This window comes from Haliaeetus albicilla, chromosome 19 (assembly GCF_947461875.1).
Source record: "Haliaeetus albicilla chromosome 19, bHalAlb1.1, whole genome shotgun sequence".
NCBI lineage: Eukaryota > Metazoa > Chordata > Aves > Accipitriformes > Accipitridae > Haliaeetus > Haliaeetus albicilla.
The window spans coordinates 20,501,032-20,521,425 of record NC_091501.1 but is presented as its reverse complement, the minus strand read 5'-3'; the positions used below and the strand labels follow the sequence as shown (position 1 = coordinate 20,521,425).

Genomic DNA, 20,394 nt, shown 5'->3' with positions numbered 1-20,394 from the left:
CATTCTCCTGGTAAACCTTTACATCAAAATTTTCAAGATGTCACGTTCTGATTTTTGTAGCAGTCCCACTGTGGAATTAAAATGGGTTGAAAATGAAAAAAGACAGTACAAATGCAATTTAACTTGTCTAAGTAACTTAGGAGACCAAGTCTCATTTGTTTCTCATGAGGAAGTGTTTTTGATTAGCTTTCCCACTGCCCCACCCTGCCCAGATTCATGGGAACTTCTTTACTTCTAATAGAAGTGACAGGATGGTACATATAGTATATCTCATCTGTCTCCTTTCTTATCCATTCCTGTTCAGATGAATTGTCTGGCAAGGCACCCACTAAACAAGCAGTTGCAGTGATTCTCTGCAGTCATGCATGGCCAAACTTTATGATGCATTTTTTTGAATAAATGCAATTTCCATCATTTCCCACCCACCTCACCCTTTTAAAATCTGGCACTGCTTAAGTAGCCCTTGTTTTTAATAAACTTTGTGTTCTGACTAGCGATGCCCTGAAGCCTCCATCCACTAGGATGCTGTGAACATTTATTGCAGCCTGAGAATGTTCTCTCTTAATGAATCCTTTATGATCTCTTCATTCAGTGAGAGTGATGTGAAGCAGCTTTGGTTGCAGCTGAGAAAAGACGAACCACATTTACTTTCCAATTTTGAAGAGTTCCTGGTCAGAATTTTTTCCCAGCTCCAAGAAGCAGATAATGAAAAGAATGAGTTGGAATGCGCTCTGAAAAAGTTAGTACTTCTCTTTGTTGGACTGTTTGTGTAGTTTTACAACTATCTTACCTACTATTAGAACCTTTGAAATAAACAAGGTATTTCAGTGAAGAATTAAGGACTATAATCACAAGAGTTCCCGTAACATAAAATTTTATTATAGTATTTTATATATAATATTTTATTAGTCATAAAGAGTACCAGTAAAATTATTTATAATGCAGAACTGGCTGAAATTAGCTTTTCTCTTCCAGTTAACAGATTTTGTTGACTGAAATTCTTTTGCAGATGTTTATTATTGCATTGCAGTTCTAAGACAATATTAAGCAATTTACTTCTAGTTAATCAGTTTGATTCCAGAGGACAGTCAGATTTACCAGTAAATCTGGTAAATTGTCTGTGTGCTTTGCAAACATTGCATGCAGAAAAGCTATAAATCTAGATTAACTGGCCAGAGAAATGAGAGTTTTAAGATGTTAAAGCAGCACAAAATACTGATACCAGTGAAAATGAAAGTTAACAAATATATATATCTAAAACAAACATATGAAATATGGTAAACAATATATATAGGTTTTATATATATAAAAACATACATAATATGTGTGTATATATATAAACAAATATATAATGCGCTTATAAAAAACCAAATATATAAGAACTAAAAATTAATAGATCATCCTTTAATATGTAGCTATCTAGAGGGGAAAAATTTTGATGCTAAATCTAAATAGAATGCAAAATGATGCTTATAGTTGAAGTTCCCCTGTATTTTTATTATAAAGTGTCACTTCTGAATTTCAGATTCTTACAGATTAAGTAATAAAGGCAAATATATTGTTGAACATTTACTTCATTTGTTCAGCACTCTCCTGGCTATTCTGAGAATGTGACAAGGCTTCTGAAGAAAGAAAAAACCTAAAAACGTATGGTTATTAAAGACAATTGGTTTATATTGATAGCAGCGTTTTCATCTAAGTCTACAAGTGTGGTTTTAGCCTTCAGACAGCTAGTCAGTTGGAAACAGCATAGAGATAGTTGTGCTGTCTGTTTTAGACCAGAGATTATTAACAACGATGTGTGATGAGGGGTTTGTGGTTTTTGTTTCTTTTTGTCATACTTTTGTCAGTGTTTTTTGGGAACTGAATGAATAAATTCATTGAATAGCTGTGATCGGCACAGAGGTGCACAGGGAGTACATTAGCATTACCTGACTTTTCTGACTGACCTGAAATCTCCACCTTAAAAATGCATTGGATTTTTATGCCTTTGTAGCAAAACCAGGTTTTAGCTCATTTCTTCTTTCTGTTGCTCCTGATAACACCTCTAATTTCAGCACATAGTTTGTTGTTTTGTTTATGATGTAGAGCTGGAAGGATTCAGAACTATCAGAGGAGTAATACTGTCTTTGGTAACAGTGGGGATGAATAACCTCTTTTATTGTAAACTATGTACAAATAACAGCAAAGCTCAAGACAGACCATATAGAGGGGTGAATTTTTTTTTTTATACTCACATACTTATTAGCACTAAGATGCATGTGTCCACATAGACTGGCCAGGATTTACTGTGGGGTCACAGAAGATAAGGGATGTTGCTTATTGAGGTCTTACCATGTCTCCTGGGTTCTTCTTGATTGGTGACAATAGTACCCTTTGAAAGCTGAGAATGAATGTGATCCTTCATCTTTCCTTCCTGACTCACCTCGGTGAGTCATTAGGCAATAATGCAGTCTACTCTCAGCCTTTTTTCCCCTTTCTTGGATGTAGGCTGTGCTTTTGTCTTGTTTCTTTTTTTCTAACCTGGATGCCCTCAGAACCTTCGTGTGCATGTGCTGAGATCTTTATGCCCTGCCAATCTATGCTGTCAACCCATGCCATTCTTCTATACCTGTTTTTTGTCTTTTCTTCTGGAGCTTTCACACATGCATATTTTCATTCATGAACCTGAATCCTGTAGTGTAAGAGACCCAGGAGTTTCCTCCTGTCCTGGTTCAATAGATACAGTATGCTGCTGCTGTTCCCACTTGTAGGTCCAGCCAGTAGTGAGGCTGAACGTATATTCTCAAGACACACACATGGGGGACTGTGCAGACTGATGCTGCTTAGAAAGCAGTGCCTCTACTGGCACCCACCTAAACACAAGCAGCATTCACACAAACAGGAAAGATGACAGCCTGATCCTGTTTCTCCCATCCAGTTTATCAGGAGTGAATTTTATTAGTGAAAACATACACACATGCTAAGGCCTAGTCATCTCAACACTTTAATTCTTAATCTATACCACTGTTAACACATCTCTTACAAACCTGTTCTCACAGAGCTCAGTAAACTTACAAATAAGTTTATAATACATATGTATAACATGCAGCATGATCCTCCATAGAGGAAATTTGTGGTACTTTGTTGGGTGTTACTCAAAGGCATAGGGTTGATCTCCCTGTGAATTTTTATTTAGATATATATTTAATTATGTATATGCATGTATATATATATATGAGCTTATATATTTAAAGAAACCTTCTATATGCCAAGTAAGGTATTTTCCATGGAAAAAATGTTGGTAATTTTAAAATACTCTCAAAGAAGACATTTGCATATTGTACTGTCTACTGCTGACCGTCTTACAGGTACTAGTATTTTTGTCCTCTGAACATGTAAATTATGCACCGTGCACATTTGGTGTGTGACTGTTTTCATTACTTGGTAACAGGCTGTGATTTTTTCTAGCATTAAAGGCCTGCTTTAGCATTTCGGGTAAACTGACCCACTCTGATTTTTGTCAGATATTAACCTCACCTCAGTTTTATATTAAGCAGTTAAGACAATTGTTGGAGAAGAAACTTAAAACCTACCACTGTGATCCCTTAGTTGAAGAGTTTCAACAAAGATTCCTAACAAGATATCAAATATATTCCTGATACACTCAGAGAAGAGGTCTATCAGTGCATCGGATATATTCTGTGCCAATATAACCATGGGTGTGTTTCTCCTTTTAGGTGATCTGTAATTCTGGTTCAGCAGAACAACAGCCAAAATACTGCTGATGCATTTTTACACAGAACTGAATACACTTTAAGGAAAACAGAGCAAACGGCCACATTTTTATCCCAGAACTGGTGGTATTCTCCTTACTGGTCTTTGTCATCATAAAGGAATTGATGATGAGCTGTTGCCTATATTTGTAGATTTTAAGGCATGATGAAAATATGAGGCTTAAACCCTCTCCTTTTAAAAATACTAATTTGCTTCTTTATTTCCTTTTATTTAAACAAAAGTGAGAGACTTTTACTGCGGTAATGTATCAAACCAAATATTGTACATATATCTGGTCTGGTGCTGGAATCAGCAATAGCTAAGCTATGCACTGGAAGTGTGGACTAGTAGCTCCATACATTCATCCATTTTGCTTTTGGCATCTACACAGTGGATACAATTTTTGTTTGCCAGGATAAGTTAGTTCTCCTTGATTTTCTGGTATTTGTATTTAATTTAAAGTGCTAATTTAAAATTAGATGGCTTTTTAAATTTGGCAGTGATGTTTTTTAAATAATAGGGTAGTGTATTGAGTGGGGAAAAAAGCAGTAGATGAACTTCATTGTAGATAAATGTAAGGAAGATAAAATAATTTAAGTCATGCTTACATGATGCTGAACTTGGAATGGACAGTTACAACTCTGGAGAAAGCCCTTGGGGTCATTGCAGAGAGCTTCCTGAAATCATCAGTTCAGGATGCAATGGTAGCCAAAACAACCCGGTAGAATGCTATGCATGATCAGGAAGGGCACTGAGAGCATGACAAAGCGTGTTTTTGCCACTACATAGAATCGTGGTGCACCCACTTCTTGAGTACTGAGGGAAGTTCTGGTCTCTGCAACACAGAAGACTGTAGTGGAATGAAGAAAGGTACAGAGAATGGCAACTCAGTGGTTAAAGGAATGGAACAGCTATTCTGACTGAGCTATTTTTAAAAGGTAGGATCTCTTGAGTGAGGAGGTAAAGGCTGGAGTGGGATACCATAGACTGTTACAAAGCCATGAGACCACTGACTAGGCTGAATGAAGAACTGTTGTTCTTCAAATCCCTAGCAGTAGAACCAAGGGGCATTGAAGACTAATAGCAAGTAAGCTTAAAACAGATGAGAAAGAAACCTTTTTCTTCTAACAGCAGATAAAATCTTCAGCTGCCATTAGCTCTGTCTGCTGCTGTGCTTTGCATTTGAAAGACAAACCTAGTAAAAAGGTGGACTGTGTTTCAAACAACAGAGTTTTAAACAGAAAGGATAAACGTAAGGGTAAACGGGAAGGGAAGGATGAGCTGACTTCTCATTGGGCTTAGCACAGGACAGTGTCAGAGTCCACCTTTGGTGAAAGAACAGGAGAATCAGCATCTCGGGAGATTGTGCGCAAATGACTGGTTTTTTAAGGGGAAAGAAGAGCCATTACAACAAACTGCATGAACAGCAATTGTGAAACCCAAACAATTCACATTGCAGCTACATGAAGGGGCAGAAATTAAACCCTTGTGTGTTGACCGTGAGCTCATCATCTGAACTTAGTGAACTCACATTACATTCCATTTTGGTTAATGTGCTCAACAACAGCACTGACTCCCTTCTGTCTCCATCTCTGTTTATTCCACAGCATTACTGGAAAGAGAAGGATCACGTTATCAAATATTGCTGAAATTATACAATTATGCGTGGAGTAAAACTGGATGGTATGATCCCAGGGAATAGAGATTTTAATTAAAACGTTTTGCATTTTTCACGTAACAATGATATGCCCTTGTGGCTTTAATTATTTTCCCCTGACTGCATGTGGGGATTATTTGCCAGCTAATGTATTGGATTATTTTTTCTGCTGCTTGTTGGTTACGTTACTTATAAGTGTGTTACACTTTTGCTTATAACAGGGTATTATTTTATCTTTCTGTTTAATTTGATCAGAGTTAAGAATGGTAAGCCATGAATGAAATGCTTGGGGAGTATTCAGCCTGAAGAAATGGCATGTGCTTATGTGCAGACCAGCTAAAAAGATTTCTAAATCCAGAGGTACCTCCTGGATGTAGCCTTGATGGTGCTGCCATATCTTTTACTTCCAAACACATAAGAGGAAAGAAACATCTAAATCAGCAGCTTAATAATAGAGGACTAAAGTTATTCTCCCTGTCACACAGAAGCAAAGAAAATCTTTATGATTCCCATGGAAACACTGACTGCTGTGCAATGTGTTCTGCCGGTGCAAAGTTACGGGGTTTTTCAGTACATAGTCAATCTAGCCCTGATCAAAGTGACATTATACTGCATGAATACAGTGGTTTTAAATATGATCTTAGCACCTCTGCCATAGCTTTCTAAATAATTGTTAATTCATTATGAATTTGTGTCATTTAATTCTATTGAGTGCTAATTTATTATGAAGCATTTTCTTAGTGTTAAGAAAATAAAATTTGAGACCAGAACATGACCTGACTTTACACTATAAGGGGCATTTAGTCAGCAAAAAGGGCTTCTGCATTTTCTGGCACTCTCCATTTGAAGCATTGCAGTCACATGAAAACGCCCTTGTCTGGGCTGCTTTTCTTACCTAATCAGAGTTTACAAAAATATAAGTGACAGCAATTGTTTTACTCAAATTGGTGTAGCTTGATATTAGTTTATTGCTGCTGTAAAGCCTGAGAAAATGTCTTCCCTCACCTCATTTTTTACATGTGCTTGAAAATGCACGCTGGCAATGTCAAGTGTTCTGATGTTTGAAAGGGGGAGAGAAAGACTTGTTTCTGATATTTCTCACTCTTCTTAGCTTAGGTAAATTTTTTGAAGTTTCTTTCCAATTTGCTTGGCTCTGAGAAGAGAATCAGGCCTTTAATAAGTGAAAACATGGAATATGTAGAGTATTTGGTACAAAAAAAAAAAAATAGTAGATACCCAGATGACAATATTAGCGGGGTTTTTTTTCTACTGTATATTCTTTGTCTTGCTCTTACTGATGTGAATGCCCTAGGAGATGATGTACTTTATTTGTAACAAATGCATTCTGCAGATTGCTCAAGGAACAGCTCTAGAAAGAGGAATGTGGGGGAACATACAGTAGAGTCCTATAAAGACCCTATTAATCTCTGTTAAAAATCTTTCTAGGATGTCCCCTGAGTTTGATGCGAAGTGATTTTTGCTTTTCAGTTTCTGGATTAATGAAAATAGAATAGAATAGTAGCAGAACAAAGCAGCTGTCTTATTCCCTTTCAACAGTTAATTTTTTTCTGCCCAAACCAAAGCATCTGCTCAATGTAATCCTTCATGTATCAAACTGCAGGGGTATTAATTGCAATATTCTATTGAAAAAAGTGAGCTTTGTAGGTCCTTCTTTTTTCCTACTGTCAGATACACTTGTGCACAGCATATTTATTTCTGTTCCTCAGCTGGGCTTTTCAAATTTGTTTCAGCAAAGCTGTTAGAAAGGCAGTAAGGCAGCTTTCAAGAAGGACTTTCAAGAAGTCCGTTCTAGCTGAAACCGTCTTAGACATGATAGAAGTACCTCATTCAATGCTCTTGAATGGTGAACAGTGCAGTTCCAGAGTGAAAAACCATGAAGCTGCAGTGAAAATACTTTTAACTGGCAAACTTAGGCTCTGGAATTCTTAGTATTGTCACTAGGAAGCTCTGTTCCTTAAACCTAAGATTTACTAGTCATTAAAACTGTATAATGAACAGTTGCTTTATATGGAAATGTCAGATGTGTAGCTTTATTAGCCTTTGAGCTGTTGAAGCTTGCCTTCCATGAGAAAAAAAAAAAAACTTAATCTGTGACCTTTCCTGCACAAAAATTCCTATTTTCTTAACCCTAGAACATTCTCTGGAGTTTCGTGTTAAGGCAGAAATGTGGGGTTTAGCTCATAATGAGCCATGACTTGAAGTACTGCTACAAAGACCCACTCAGTATGCTTTTATCTCTTATTAGGAAAATTGCTGCTTATGATGAAGAAATCCAGCATCTCTATGAGGAAATGGAACAGCAAATCAAAAAGGAGAAAGAGCAGTTTCTTTTGAAAGTGAGTGTCTCTTTGTTATTGTGGGCATGAATTCTGCTCCCACTTCCAGTGGTTTTATACTCATTCTGCATGTGAAATGAAAGCCCACAAAATGTGTTTCACAACAGAATAAGAAAAAACATCATTTACCTCACTGCTACTTTTGTACTGATCCAGGCTCTGCAGCTTCAAACTAAGTGACTTTTTGGATGGGAAGAGCATTGATGTCCTGTGCTCAGTGGTTGGCACACAGTAGCAGCTGTAAACTGAAAGTTGAAAGTCAACGGAACTACAGCCTCATTGTATTATCAGTGCTGCTATAGGTCCAACTTCTGGTCACAATTAGGAAAAATGCTCTTTGAGGTTGTTGAGAGCGACACTAATCCTGTTGAGTTCTGCAGTCTCTGCTTTTGGGGAGGGGATAAGTTCTCACTGAAGAACAGCAAGAGATAAATCAAGCGATGGTAATTTCTGAAATTACCACAGCTATTTGCAAAATAAACATAGGTCAGATTCTTTTGTCACTGCCATGGTGCTTCCAGAACACCTGACAATGAATTTTTATGAAGTCTCCTTTAAATCTCCTCTACTGCTTTCATAGTCTTTTCTTTGGATTTTTCTGTCCTGTTTTTTCTCCTAAAACAAGGACACTAACAAGAATTCCCAGTATGCTCCAGGAAAGAGTCATCTTAGAATCATTTAGGTAGGAAGGCACCTGTGCTACTCCTGACTTTGAGACTAGATCAGATTGCTCAGGTATTTGTCCAGTTGAGTTTTGAGTATGCAAATGATTGAGGTTCCACAGCTTCTCTATGTGGCCTGGGAAAACCAATCATGACCTACTGGCTCATGCCTTTTTGTTGTCTTGAAAGCAGTCATATAAATGAAATGATTATATGGTTTCAAGCAACACGTGGTACACAAAATGTTGCCCAAACTAGTGGATATCCATCAATTATCGCCTCCATTCTCAATTAAATATGATATCTAAAAAATCCTTTTGTTATCCAGATATATAAAGTATTTTTTGTTTCCTGACATAAAGTGTGTTAGAGCAAAAAGAGCCTTCATCAGCTGTCCAAGGTATTAGTCTTTTCACTTGCCTCACAGGGTAGTGAACCTGAATTAGAATTGTCAAGTTTTTTCCATTCCAAGCTGAGAGCAGTTTTTAGTGGTGCATGAGATAAACCCTTTATAAAAAGTTTGTATATCAGCTGAAGGATAAAAAGTATTTGCAACTTTGCCTGACAGCAGTTGTTGTGGAAGAAATGGTTTATATGCTCTTAATAGCCCTCAACTGAAGTTGTATTGAAAATCCTAAAACAACAAAGACTTTTCCATTAGCAATGATTGTTGGATCTCCTAATTAGTTCTATATTTGAGGTAAAGCCATTTCTTTCAAGCTTTTTCATTAAAGCTTCCCACTGAAGCTATTTACATTTTAGTCAGCATTCACACTAATGGTTGTCAGGCACTCAGGAAGGTTTGTTTCTTGGCATGACTAATTTGGGATTTGGGGAGATCTGACTGTTAAATTCTTTCTCTAATGCAAAGTCTCACAAAGACTTTACAGCCTGGAGAGATGCATTGATGCCATATAAAAGGAGAATTATTATGGCTTGAGTGAAGAGCAGCTCTTGAAGAATACATTTAAAGAAATTGGTAAGATGCAAATAAGTACAAATTGTAGCTATTTGCGATACTTAATACCCTGCTGACTGAAGGTTGTACAAAAGGGGCAGTTAGTCTGTCTTTTTCACTTGGATATATATTGTTCCACATAAGAAGCCAGTTAACGTGCATTTGGTTACGTGTACCGCTGAAGGGGAAAAGCATGTAGGAACTGCTTCTGTCTTGCAGGAATTTTTATATTTGTTTAGAGGCATTTTCCTGGGGACCTTAGAGAGTAGAAGCCTGTTGTGGAGGAATAGGACAGATTCTCAGCTGATATGAACTGCTGGAACCCAATTTTACTCAGGGGAGGTCTGACAATTTGTCTCAGCTGAGGAGTGTCTGAAGGAGTAATGCCAAATAGGACTAGGAGTTCCCAGTGATGGCAGGATACTTAGTGGACAGGTTGATACAGTTGCTAAGTGAATGGCAGAGCCTGAAGCCCAGATCACTTGCTTATACCAGCAGGACATCTGTGACAAATTGTTGTTAGTGATGGATTTTAAAGGTAGCAGGTATTGTTTCTTTTATTTCAACCTGAGTTTCTGTGCTGTGTGTCAGTAGCCTGTATCTCCCATGTCAATCCTGATATCTTGTATGTGAGTTACAGAATAGCTCTATAATAATTTAAATTTGTCCAGGTTGTTCCATCCAGTGCATTCTTAGCAGTTGTTTTTGTCAGCAGTTGTCTGGTTCAGGAAACCAAATGTGCAGAAAGCTATTCACTTTTTTGCTGGTTTTTTTTTCTGCTTGTTTAGCTCTCTGAAACGGCTCACTGCTGCAACTGATGAGCATGAGTGCTAGTGTATAAGAGGATGAGGGTATATGTAGCTTGAAATGGGAGGATGCATTCTAGCTTCATTGATTTAGGTTGGCTAAGCTCCTAAGGCTCATGCCTAAGACAGAAGACCTGCTTCTGCTTTGTAGACTTGATACCTGCTCATGTGCAATCAGCACATCCTGGAGCAACTGCAGTCGTTGAAGTTGCTGGACTATACCAGTTTACAGAAGCTCAGAGTCTAGATTCATGAGAGATACCATCCCTAAATTGAGTTCTATCAGTAGCTCATTATGTTCACTGTGAAAAGCCTTCCTATTATTTTCAAGCCTGATGCCTTATGTCTCCTCCTGCTGACGCAATCGTGCTGTTCTGTTAATCCATTTCCTCTTTGAATTTTGCAGGACACAGAGAGGTTTCAGTCCTACAGTCAAGAGCTGGAGTGCAAGCTCCTGTCAAAAGAACAAGAACTGGAACAATTGGTTCAAAAACAGAAAAGGGTATTAATTTATATCTATTTTTTAACTCTGATTTATATCTATTTTTTAACTGAAGGATCATTTTTATTTGTTTGTATGATTTTCTTTAGGTACTATTTTAGGTCCCAAAAATGCAAGTTGGTGTGATGTGGTTCTGCCAGACTGTGACCCTCTGTTGCTTTTGTGTGATGAGTGTAGATACCTGAATGCATTTAGAAGTGGAGTTATGACTGCTAGACTTCTATGCATGTGCTTAGGAAAAATGTTACCCTCTATTTCTAAAGCAGTTTTCCTTTTATATGATAAAATGAAAAAAAATGCTGCAGGTATTCTCCCCAGGTACTAGGTTAATTTTATGAAAATGTAGCAGAATTCCACTGCCTTCAGTGTGCTAGGAACTGGCTTAATGCCCAGACAGCTCAAGAGCAGAGAAACAGTGATTTGGGTCTTACAGTGTCTACTTTTGCTCAAAGCTTGTACCAACTACTCATTTACTTATTTTGGACGATTCAGCACTATGAACTTGAAATGCTTCTGATACATCTCTCTGTGATAACTGTTTTATAGCAGTGCATGCTTCTCTTGAATGGTAACAGCTTGTCAAGTTCCCGTCTTAAAGCCTGATATGTTTTACTTCTTAAAATGCATGGCCTGCTTCGGGAAGCAGAGTATTTCTGCATGTGTGAACTTGCTGTAAAGTGTCTCCAAGGTCAGTGCATGAAAGACTAGCAATAAGGAAAGCGAGTAGCACTGGAATTTAAGGGGCTGAAATGGGATGATGTGAAACCAAATCCCTCTATAGAATATGAATATAAAACACATGTAAAATTCCTTTCCCTGGCAGCAGTGCCATTCCTGGGAAGTAGGAGAGAAGTAAAAGGGGAAGGGAAGGAAGAGGAAAAAGGAGTTTGAGGGCAGTTTCCTAGTTGTGTGTAGTTTTTAAGATCCTCTTCTGAGGAGTGAAGCCAGGTGCTGCTGAAACTGATGGGAACTGTAGGATTGTACTTGAGTAAGAGGGGAGAGAAAACTCTAGCTTACTATAATTATGAAAGTTTAGCTGATGAGGATATAGGACTGAACTAAAAGGCCATTATATAATTGAAATCAACTGCCTGATGGTAATTATCTTTGTTCAGTACCACTGTGAATCAGAATAGATGTGATTTTATGCAGGCTGTTTACCACATTGCGGCACTATGATGAAATAATCTATATTTTGAAGATATCTGTGGGGCACAGAAATCAAGCATTTTTATTGTGAAGTTAACTGCAAAAATACAAGAAAATAACATAATTTTGTAACGATGATATTTTAATATTCTCCTTTTTTGATTGTGGGTTTTTTGGTTTTGTTTGCTGTAAAGCTATGTTTAAAACTTAGTTATCAACCAGTAGTTCTATAAAACCCTTTTTCTGTGGTTCTCTAAAATATTTAGAAGCTATTCAAAGGCTTACACTCAATTTTAAGCCTGGTGTAATCAAGTAATACAGGCAGCAGTTTCAGGAAGGTTAATCTTATGATTATGGTCTACATTGCCTATTGTCTACTATTGCCTGTCTTGGAGGATATAAAACAACGTCTGTGTTATTTTTATTAGTATCGTTTTTTCTATAATTTTATGTTTTCCTTTTCTATTCATTGCATTGTTTATTAGTAGTAGTATTACTGTGTTTTGTATTTTATTTGTAATTTCTATTATTTATCATTTCCCCTCTCCTTTATAAATTTGCATGAGTCTCAGCAAGGGTGCTTTTGAAGGACAAGATCTTCATACTACCATAAAAATTAAACTATCCCATTTTATTTTAATGGAAAGGAAGCTATGTCGGACAAATGGAATTCACTACTTCTAATGATGTGATGAGTGAGATAATTCTATTCAGATGATTAATGGCATTTGAAACTTTTGTCATTCAACCAGCTGATTGGTATCCATTGTCAATCTTATATGCAATATTTGATTTTTTTTTTTCTGGTGTAGCAGCCTAGCCTGTTTATTTGAATGCTGAACTCAGTGTAGTTAGAGACAGTGTTTTGTACATATATTTTTCTAATTCCTAATGAAGATCTCTGAGAGTGGCTCTCATCTTTCCTCAGATCTGTTTTTATGATACTATAACCCCACTCATTTTCTGGTATTACTCTTCATTCACCTAGATATTAATGTGTGCTAGGTTCACTTCCACCCATCTAATGTTTTTCTTATCCAGAGCACTCTGTCACTTTCACCTCCTCCTTTTGGATGGAAATATACTTTGATAATTAAATCTATTCTTGCACATGGTAATGGTAGCTTGGTTTAATTACACCTTCCATGCTTGATTATATAAGGGAACCTCTTGGGACTAATACAAATGCTTTTTTCCAAACTTCATTAATAAGCCTTTTTCTTTTCTTTTCTTTTCTTTTCTTTTTTTAAATATGATCTAATTATTCCTGTTATTATAAAAAATGTGAATGGGAATTTCCAGATGAGGTGAGTTCAGTGTTGTTTCTGCTGACTTAGCCAGAGGGAGTCTCCTTTATGAGGGTATTCTACCTGGTGTGACTGAAATACTGATCTGATTCCATGTTGACTGGCCTTCTGTAGGCCAAGATTCCTTTGGCTAGACCTTTTTGCTGGCTACCATGATCTTGAATTGTCAGCTTGCTTTACATGGCTTAGATAAAGCACAAGGTATTCTCAGTAGTGTTCCTCCAGGGATGTGTGATGGCATGTCTCAGAAGGAGGCACTGAGGACAGAGGCATCTAGGGCACAGAATCTTCTATTAGGGGAAGAAAGTAGGTGTGGACGAGGTAAAATGCAGGAGAGTTACTGGGCTTCTCACATAAAATGATGGGTTCTGTGCTGATGATGGCCACGGAAGAGCATGATCTTGGGATTCTGAGTGAGAGATCCATGAGAACATGGATCAATAGCACTCAAAAATGCAAATCAAGTCATAGGATTGTTAAGAAAGGCATAAAGAACAAAATAATTGCCAGCCTTACAACACTGTATAAATGTTGCATCTTCCACATGCACCTGAAATAAATAGGAAAAAAAAAAAAAGAGGAAAAAATACAGAAAGGATGCTGAGCTAAGAACAAGGGAATGCATGGAGAATGCTTAATGTATGTGTCTTTGAGGGACAGTAATAGCTGTCCTCAGCTACAGTTTGTTTGTATTGGACAATCCCAGTTCTTTACTTGATTCTAAACTTCTGAGTTTTTCCTCCGATTTTGTCAAAAAAAGAGAATATACACCCTTGGCTCCTGTGTCTCTGGTTGACCTGTGGTAATTGGTTAACTCTTTCTGCTCCCTAGATTTTCTTAAACATGGCTGCAGGCTGTGAGTCCTTCCCAATCAATTTTCATCTGCTTGATGACCATGGGAGCCAATCTGCAGCTCCAATAAGCAGCTAGAACCTGTAGAGTCTATGCCGTTCTATACCAGCTGAGCATCCACCTAATCAGTTATTCCACTCTACTGGGAGTTGTTTAAATGAATGCTTTAAAAGTAGTGTTCAGTATCACTTAAAGGATTGTATAGACAGTGAGAGGAAGGAGCTCTGTTTTGCTGTGAAATAACCCTTTCTCCTCTTGTTGTGTCCTGGGGTTTAAATATTATGAGCATCTGCTATTGAGCATAGTTTCAACATAATTGATTTTCTCACAAGAGTAAGCACCAGGATTTACAGCAAGTATTTCTACCATCAGTACCTATGATTCTGGGAGCTGATGATGGCTACCATTGCAGTTACATTTCCAGGCCAGCCTCTGTGTAAGTTTTCAGATGGCCGTAGTGTTGTGTAAGTGGGATTTCTGCCTGCAATATGTTGCTCTTAAGCTTTTTGAAAGTTCATCTTTGTGTGATCACTTTTTACTTCTCCCCACACCACTCCTCTATATAAGAAAGTCTTGTCTTCTAGTACCTCAAGCATCTGGTCTTTCACCTAGAATAGATAACTTCATTCTGTCAAGGAATGGAAGCAATACTCAGGAACTGAAGTGATCTGTCAATGTAAACCAACATTGCTCAGCAGTAATTTGATGCCCAGCTAGTCAGTGTTCCATATGAGCTGTGAGCCTGCTGAGGCTACAGTTCAGCAAGTGTATTGAGCTGGTGATGCTGCTGAGATAAGTGCTCCCACTGTACTCTTTTTCCTGACCTTTCACAATCCCAGCTAGAAAGTATTTTCTGCTTTTGTTTTGAACTTGGGCCTTAAGATTGCATTCAAAACCAAGACTAGAACAACAGCGGTGTTGCGGAGCCTGAACGGACTGGCAGAGCTGGATAGGGAGAGATTTTGGTTTGAGTGAGCTCTACTTTTTGCGATGTGCAAAATGAGAGTTCTAACAAGATCCTCCACTGTGTCTCAGATCTGGAAGATTGAAGTGGTATCATTGTAATGCTCCTAGTACATTTTACATCCCTTAAAATGCATACTGAAAAAAAAAAAAAAAAAAATAAAAAAAGCTTCCATATCTTCAGGTCAGCTTTGCCTTCCCTAATATGAAGTGGATTAATTTTAGTCTACTTAACTTTTGCTCTGTCATCTTAATTTGCTTGGTTAGCCAGGGAGAAACAGGTGGAACTTCTTCACATACTAGAAACCACTGTCATCTGCTGTTATCTGTTTCACAGGGAGGGTGTATGTTTCCTTTGTATATACTTTGGAGGGTGAATATAAAAGTGAATAAAAAAGCTCTAATTCACACTTCTTTGCAGATTTAGCTGAGGTGGCAGAAAGGTTACTTCTTGTTGATATTACTGGGGGTGGGTAGGTTTATCAGCTACCAGATTTAAATCTAACAGTTTTTAGGCAGAACTCTGAATTGCTCTGTGTAGGTCTTGTCATTTTGGGAAATTGTCTAAAATAGCAGTTGTGAATATCAACTAACTACTGCTAATCTGCTCTGTAAACACCTTTTTTGTGGTTTGTCCTGGTGCATTTTTGAACTGGATGAAATTCAATCATAGAGTGGAATGGCTTTGTTTTTGTGTAATGTAATTATGTCTGTACACAGAGCAGTGGAAGAGCACCATATATGTGTTACTCATACATTGGCTTTGATAGAAATAGCTTCCTATTCAACTAACCTCTAAGACTTGAATTGAAAGCCTCAAAACCAAGATGCCCCAGTTAGTTATAATACTTTCTGTTCTCTTTTCTTGCATCCCAGCTAGAGCAGCAATGTACAGAACTTCTCAGTGGCAAAGAAGAAACCAAAGTAGAGAACACCAAGCTGAAGCTGACTAACCAGGAGCTGCTGAGAGACCTGGAGAGAACATCTCACGAACTAAGCCTGGCTCAACAACAGTTACAGGTGCTTCAGGAGGAGGCGTCAAGACTACACGAGGAGAAGGAAGTGTAAGTCTCCAGCTGCAGTGGTTCTAGTGCATTTGCTTAGTGTGTCAGTGAGCCTCCTTTTCAGGGTATTCAGTGCTGTGATTTAAGTTTGTGTCATAAGGAGAAACCACCAGCAAACCAAGTACAGTTCTAGGCATTTTTTCCCAAGTAATTCAGCCTGTTTTCTGTAGCATATCTGGCTTCTACAGAATCTTTTGCTACTTCTTCAAAATGTTAGTGTTCTCCCACCCCCATTTGTTGAGGGTGTTTGGAATTAAAAATCAGTTTAATTGGTTAAAAATTATGTCTTAGTTTTGAAATACCAGTGGGATTCTTTACAGAAATTACAGTTGTGGCACATGATGCTCCATCCTCCTCAAAGATAAGTCTATCTGAAACTTGCTTCTCAGAATGTACTCTGGCTATGAGACGGCTAGGATGTGCTTCTTTTCTTCATCAACAACAAGTCTTGTACATCATTTCTGACCAAGGAGCCTGGCCAGCAAGATAAAACGTAGCTTATGCAGCTAAATCACCATTCACACAAGGCCTTATGGCAATCCAGAACCATCATTTTGGTGTTTCCAGTTCAAATGTTTTGAATTTCAGATTCTGACTCTGAATTAAAAAATATTTTTTGAAAAGAAATATTTACAATTCATATTTTGAGGGATAGAAATGGCCTTTAAGTGACAGATCAATCTACCTGTCTTGCTCCAGCCTTCTGCACAAAGCAAGAGTTACATTACTCTGAAGCTGTAATTGGCAGAAATGTTCACTGAAGTCCATTTAACAGCAGATAGTTTTAAAAAAATGCTCAGGGATCTGTAAAACCCTCTTGTTGCCAATGGAGAGCACATGGATGCCAGACTGTGGCACATACCTTGCCAGACTCTATACATTTCAGCAATGAACTACATAACTCAGATCTGTGGCTGTTTGGCATATTTCAGGATAGAGCAGAATATTAGATCAAATGTCATATTCTTTTTCTGTTAAGCTTTGTGCCAAACTCTACTTTGTTATTACTAATTTAATTTCTCTTGGGTGTATAATTAATGAACTTTGTTGCTAAATGATTGTTAAAGAACAGCCACTGCGTTTAGAACACTATTTTTAGGTTTGCATGTTTGATGTGTGTTTTGGAAGTAGACAATAGAAATACTCCTCCTCAAGGTGGTTTGTTTCCTCTTTGAGGCCTCTCTTTTCAGATCCAGAGCAAAGACTGTGGAATGATCTGGTTTTAAAGCTACAGAGGAAATCTGCTCAGGGGTCAGACTGCTGAATAATACTGCTGCATTTACAAAGCACTTTGGATTCAATAGTGTTTTATGGAATTAGAGCTCAGCCCTACTCAACTGCACAGCGTTGCTTTAAACATCTGTATCAGTCTGGTAAGACCAGTGCTGTTGAAGCAGGTGTAATGTTCAGACTGTGCACAGGAAGAACTTGAGGCTTCACTGAAAGGCAAAAAACATTTAAGGCCAGACACCGAGTTGCGTTAAGACAAAGTAAATGGTGTAAATCTAGTGTAAAAATCTGAGGCACTCTGTCCAATGTTTAAGGCTGCATAAGTGTTAAGAACTGAAAACAAATTTTAGAGATCGTAGATGTGCGAGCCTGACGTATGGTTCCAGCAGCAAGATAAACTCTAATTTTGGATAAAATTTTACATGGCCTTTAGTGGCCATGAGCAAGAAGGATTTCAGCAGTATGTCTTCTCTGAATGGTGCAAGTGCCAGTATCGGTGTATATTAAGCTCTCTGGATGAAGAAATTACAAAGCTATAATTTTTTTTAAAAGAACCTCTACTCCTTCCTCTGCTAACTCAAACTGCTGTGATACTTGGGCCTTATACTGAATGAACTTTTTTAAAATTAGTAACCATTCATGCAGAATAAAGTCGACAGGTTTGGAGAAGCTGAAGTCCCAAATGTGGATACTCCCAGAGGAAGCATTTTAATGGTGTTATTACCATGGTTAGAACAATTTTATTTCTTTCTTTTCATTACAGGGAGGTGTACCGAGTGACAGAAACCTTACAGAGAGAGAAGTCAGGACTTCTGAAGCAGCTGGATTTTTTAAGGTAATGCAGACCTTACATTCAAGAACTTCTTGCATCATTCTAAAGAGGGACATTAAAGGATAAAATTATGTTGGGATATGTACTGGGTGTCGGTGTGCCCAGTGTTGGCAGCGGGGTGCTGCAGGGGTGGCCTCTGTGCCAGAGAGGAGAGGCCGGGGCTGCCCCGTGCCAGACAGGGCAGGTTCCAGCCAGCTCCAGTGGACCCACCGCAGGGCACGGCTGAGCCCCACAGCCAAGGTGGTGGTGCCTCTGGGAAAGCCTGGGTAAGAACGGGTAGAAAACACTGCGCAGCAGTTGAGAGAGAGAGGAGTAAGAAAAAAACGTGTGAGAAACAGCCCTGCAGACGCCCAGGTCAGTGAAGGAGGAGGGGGAGGAGGTGCTCCAGGTGCCGGAGCAGAGATTCCCCTGCAGCCTGTGCAGAGCCCACGCAGGAGCAGGCTCCTGGCAGGAGCTATGGTCCGTGGAGAGGAGCCCGTGCAGGAGCAGGTTTTCTGGCAGGAACTGCGGCCCCTGGGGGACCCACACTGGAGCAGTCTGTTCCTGAAGGACTGTGCCCCATGGAAAGGATCCGTGCTGGAGCAGTTTGTGAAGGACTGTAACCTGTGGGAGGGAACCCACCCTGGAGCAAGGGAGAAGCGTGAGGAGGAAGGATAAGCAGAGAGGAGCTGTTATGGACCAACCACAGCACCACCATTCCCCATCCCCTTGCGCCACTCGGGATTGGGAAGGAGGTAGAAGAGTCGAGAGTGCAGGAATGAAGTTGAGCCTGGGAAGAAGGGGTGGTGGGAGAAGGTGACTTTAGTTTTGTCTTTGTTTCTCATCTTCCTACAGTTGAGTCTGTTTTGTCTGTGATGGCAGTTGGTAAGCAATCTTCCTGTCTTCATCTTAACCCACAAGCTTTTCCATCTTATTTTCTTCCCCAGTTCTGTTGAAGAATGGGAGTGAGAGGGCGGCTGGATGCACATCTGGCAGCCAGTCAGGTCAACCCGCCACAGGATAATGACACAAAAGATAGCAAAAATGGTTACATATGGAACATGCCCCATTCTTGCACACAATAGAAGGCAGTACATATGAAAGATTTGCTTTGTTTTGGCAATTTGGTATTGTAGGACAATCTCCATTCCAAAAGTCAATAAAAAACCAAAACAGTGGTGAACTGTTGTAAGCTGCTTCTGTGGTAGAAGCCTGGCTGCAGGAGACTTGAAGCTTGTTAAAAGGCTCTGCTCTTTCTAAAGTGATGGGGGTGCACCCAAAACGAAGATTCTTTCCCCAAAATGTTTATTTGTAAAATTATATCAAAATATAGTTAGCTAAATTTCTCTGTAACATTTCCGTATTGATAGACTTCAAAGTTTGGAGTTGTGTTCAGTCAATTGTGACCCTCTTTTCAATGTGCAGCAATGTTAGTTTTCGTTTGCTCAGTGGTAAGTTTGCATGGGCTATAGATTGTACTTGCCTGTAGGCCTTCATTCACTGCACTTCCTTCAGGAGGCCTCATTTTAAGTTACCTAAAAAGTTCCCATACTTGAGAAAAGGCTCTTACTTTGCAGTGTGTTTCCCATAGGCCACTCCATGTGGTGTGATCTTGCCTGCTCCTGGTAATGGGGCCATAGATGGAAACATCTGACAGCAGAAGTTGTTTCTGTTCACCAAGGCTGTAATGGCTGCTCAGTCTCTTTTGTGACCAGGCCAGCAATAGATGGAGACAATGAATGATGTACAATAAGCAGATGTGTTGTCAGATCTGATCAGAGCTGGCCAATTGCCTGGAGTCTCCATTTCTTGACATTTTCATCTTTTCTGCAAAATGAAGGGAAGATGGATGTTTTCCTAGGGAGATTTTTCCATGGCAGCCACAACCGTAGCCCTCAGAGGGGCATAGCTGTCCTTCACAGCTGTCACCAGATGAATAGAGATGGTGTTCATTACACCCTCTCCACAGTAAGAAGCCATCTTTACTGTGAAAACCTTTAAACATTCTAATCTAGAGTAAGTGAAGGCGTATTGACCAGAACTGATTTCTATGTGTTTAGGCATTTGTTTTGATAAACTACAGAATGACAGCCAGATGCCAGCTGGCTTTAATCAGCATTGCCCTACTGGAGATTCAGTGGCCCAATCAGGGAACTGGCTGTGGTAAGAATATAAATAAAGTATGATGAAGGGTGGAGATATGCAAAGTGCATTTGTCTTGCCTTTTACAGTGCCAACTGTCCAGTCTGTCTGTTAGTGTTGAGTAGAAAAGTCAGCAGTTCTAAATACTTGGCCTCAGTGTTTCTTTTATTTGTGTTCT

At 38.9% G+C, this 20,394-nt stretch overlaps 1 protein-coding gene across 1 annotated transcript in view; it reads left to right on the top strand.

Moving 5' to 3' along the window:
- CRACR2A (calcium release activated channel regulator 2A) overlaps positions 1-20,394 on the top strand; it is a 62,926-nt gene that overhangs the window by 22,544 nt on the left and 19,988 nt on the right. Inside the window, exons 5-9 of the mRNA XM_069806694.1 lie at positions 593-739; positions 7,680-7,770; positions 10,603-10,698; positions 15,846-16,033; positions 18,027-18,098. Of these exons, the coding sequence (XP_069662795.1) occupies positions 593-739; positions 7,680-7,770; positions 10,603-10,698; positions 15,846-16,033; positions 18,027-18,098 (594 nt within the window). The remainder of the gene's footprint in view (positions 1-592; positions 740-7,679; positions 7,771-10,602; positions 10,699-15,845; positions 16,034-18,026; positions 18,099-20,394) is intronic.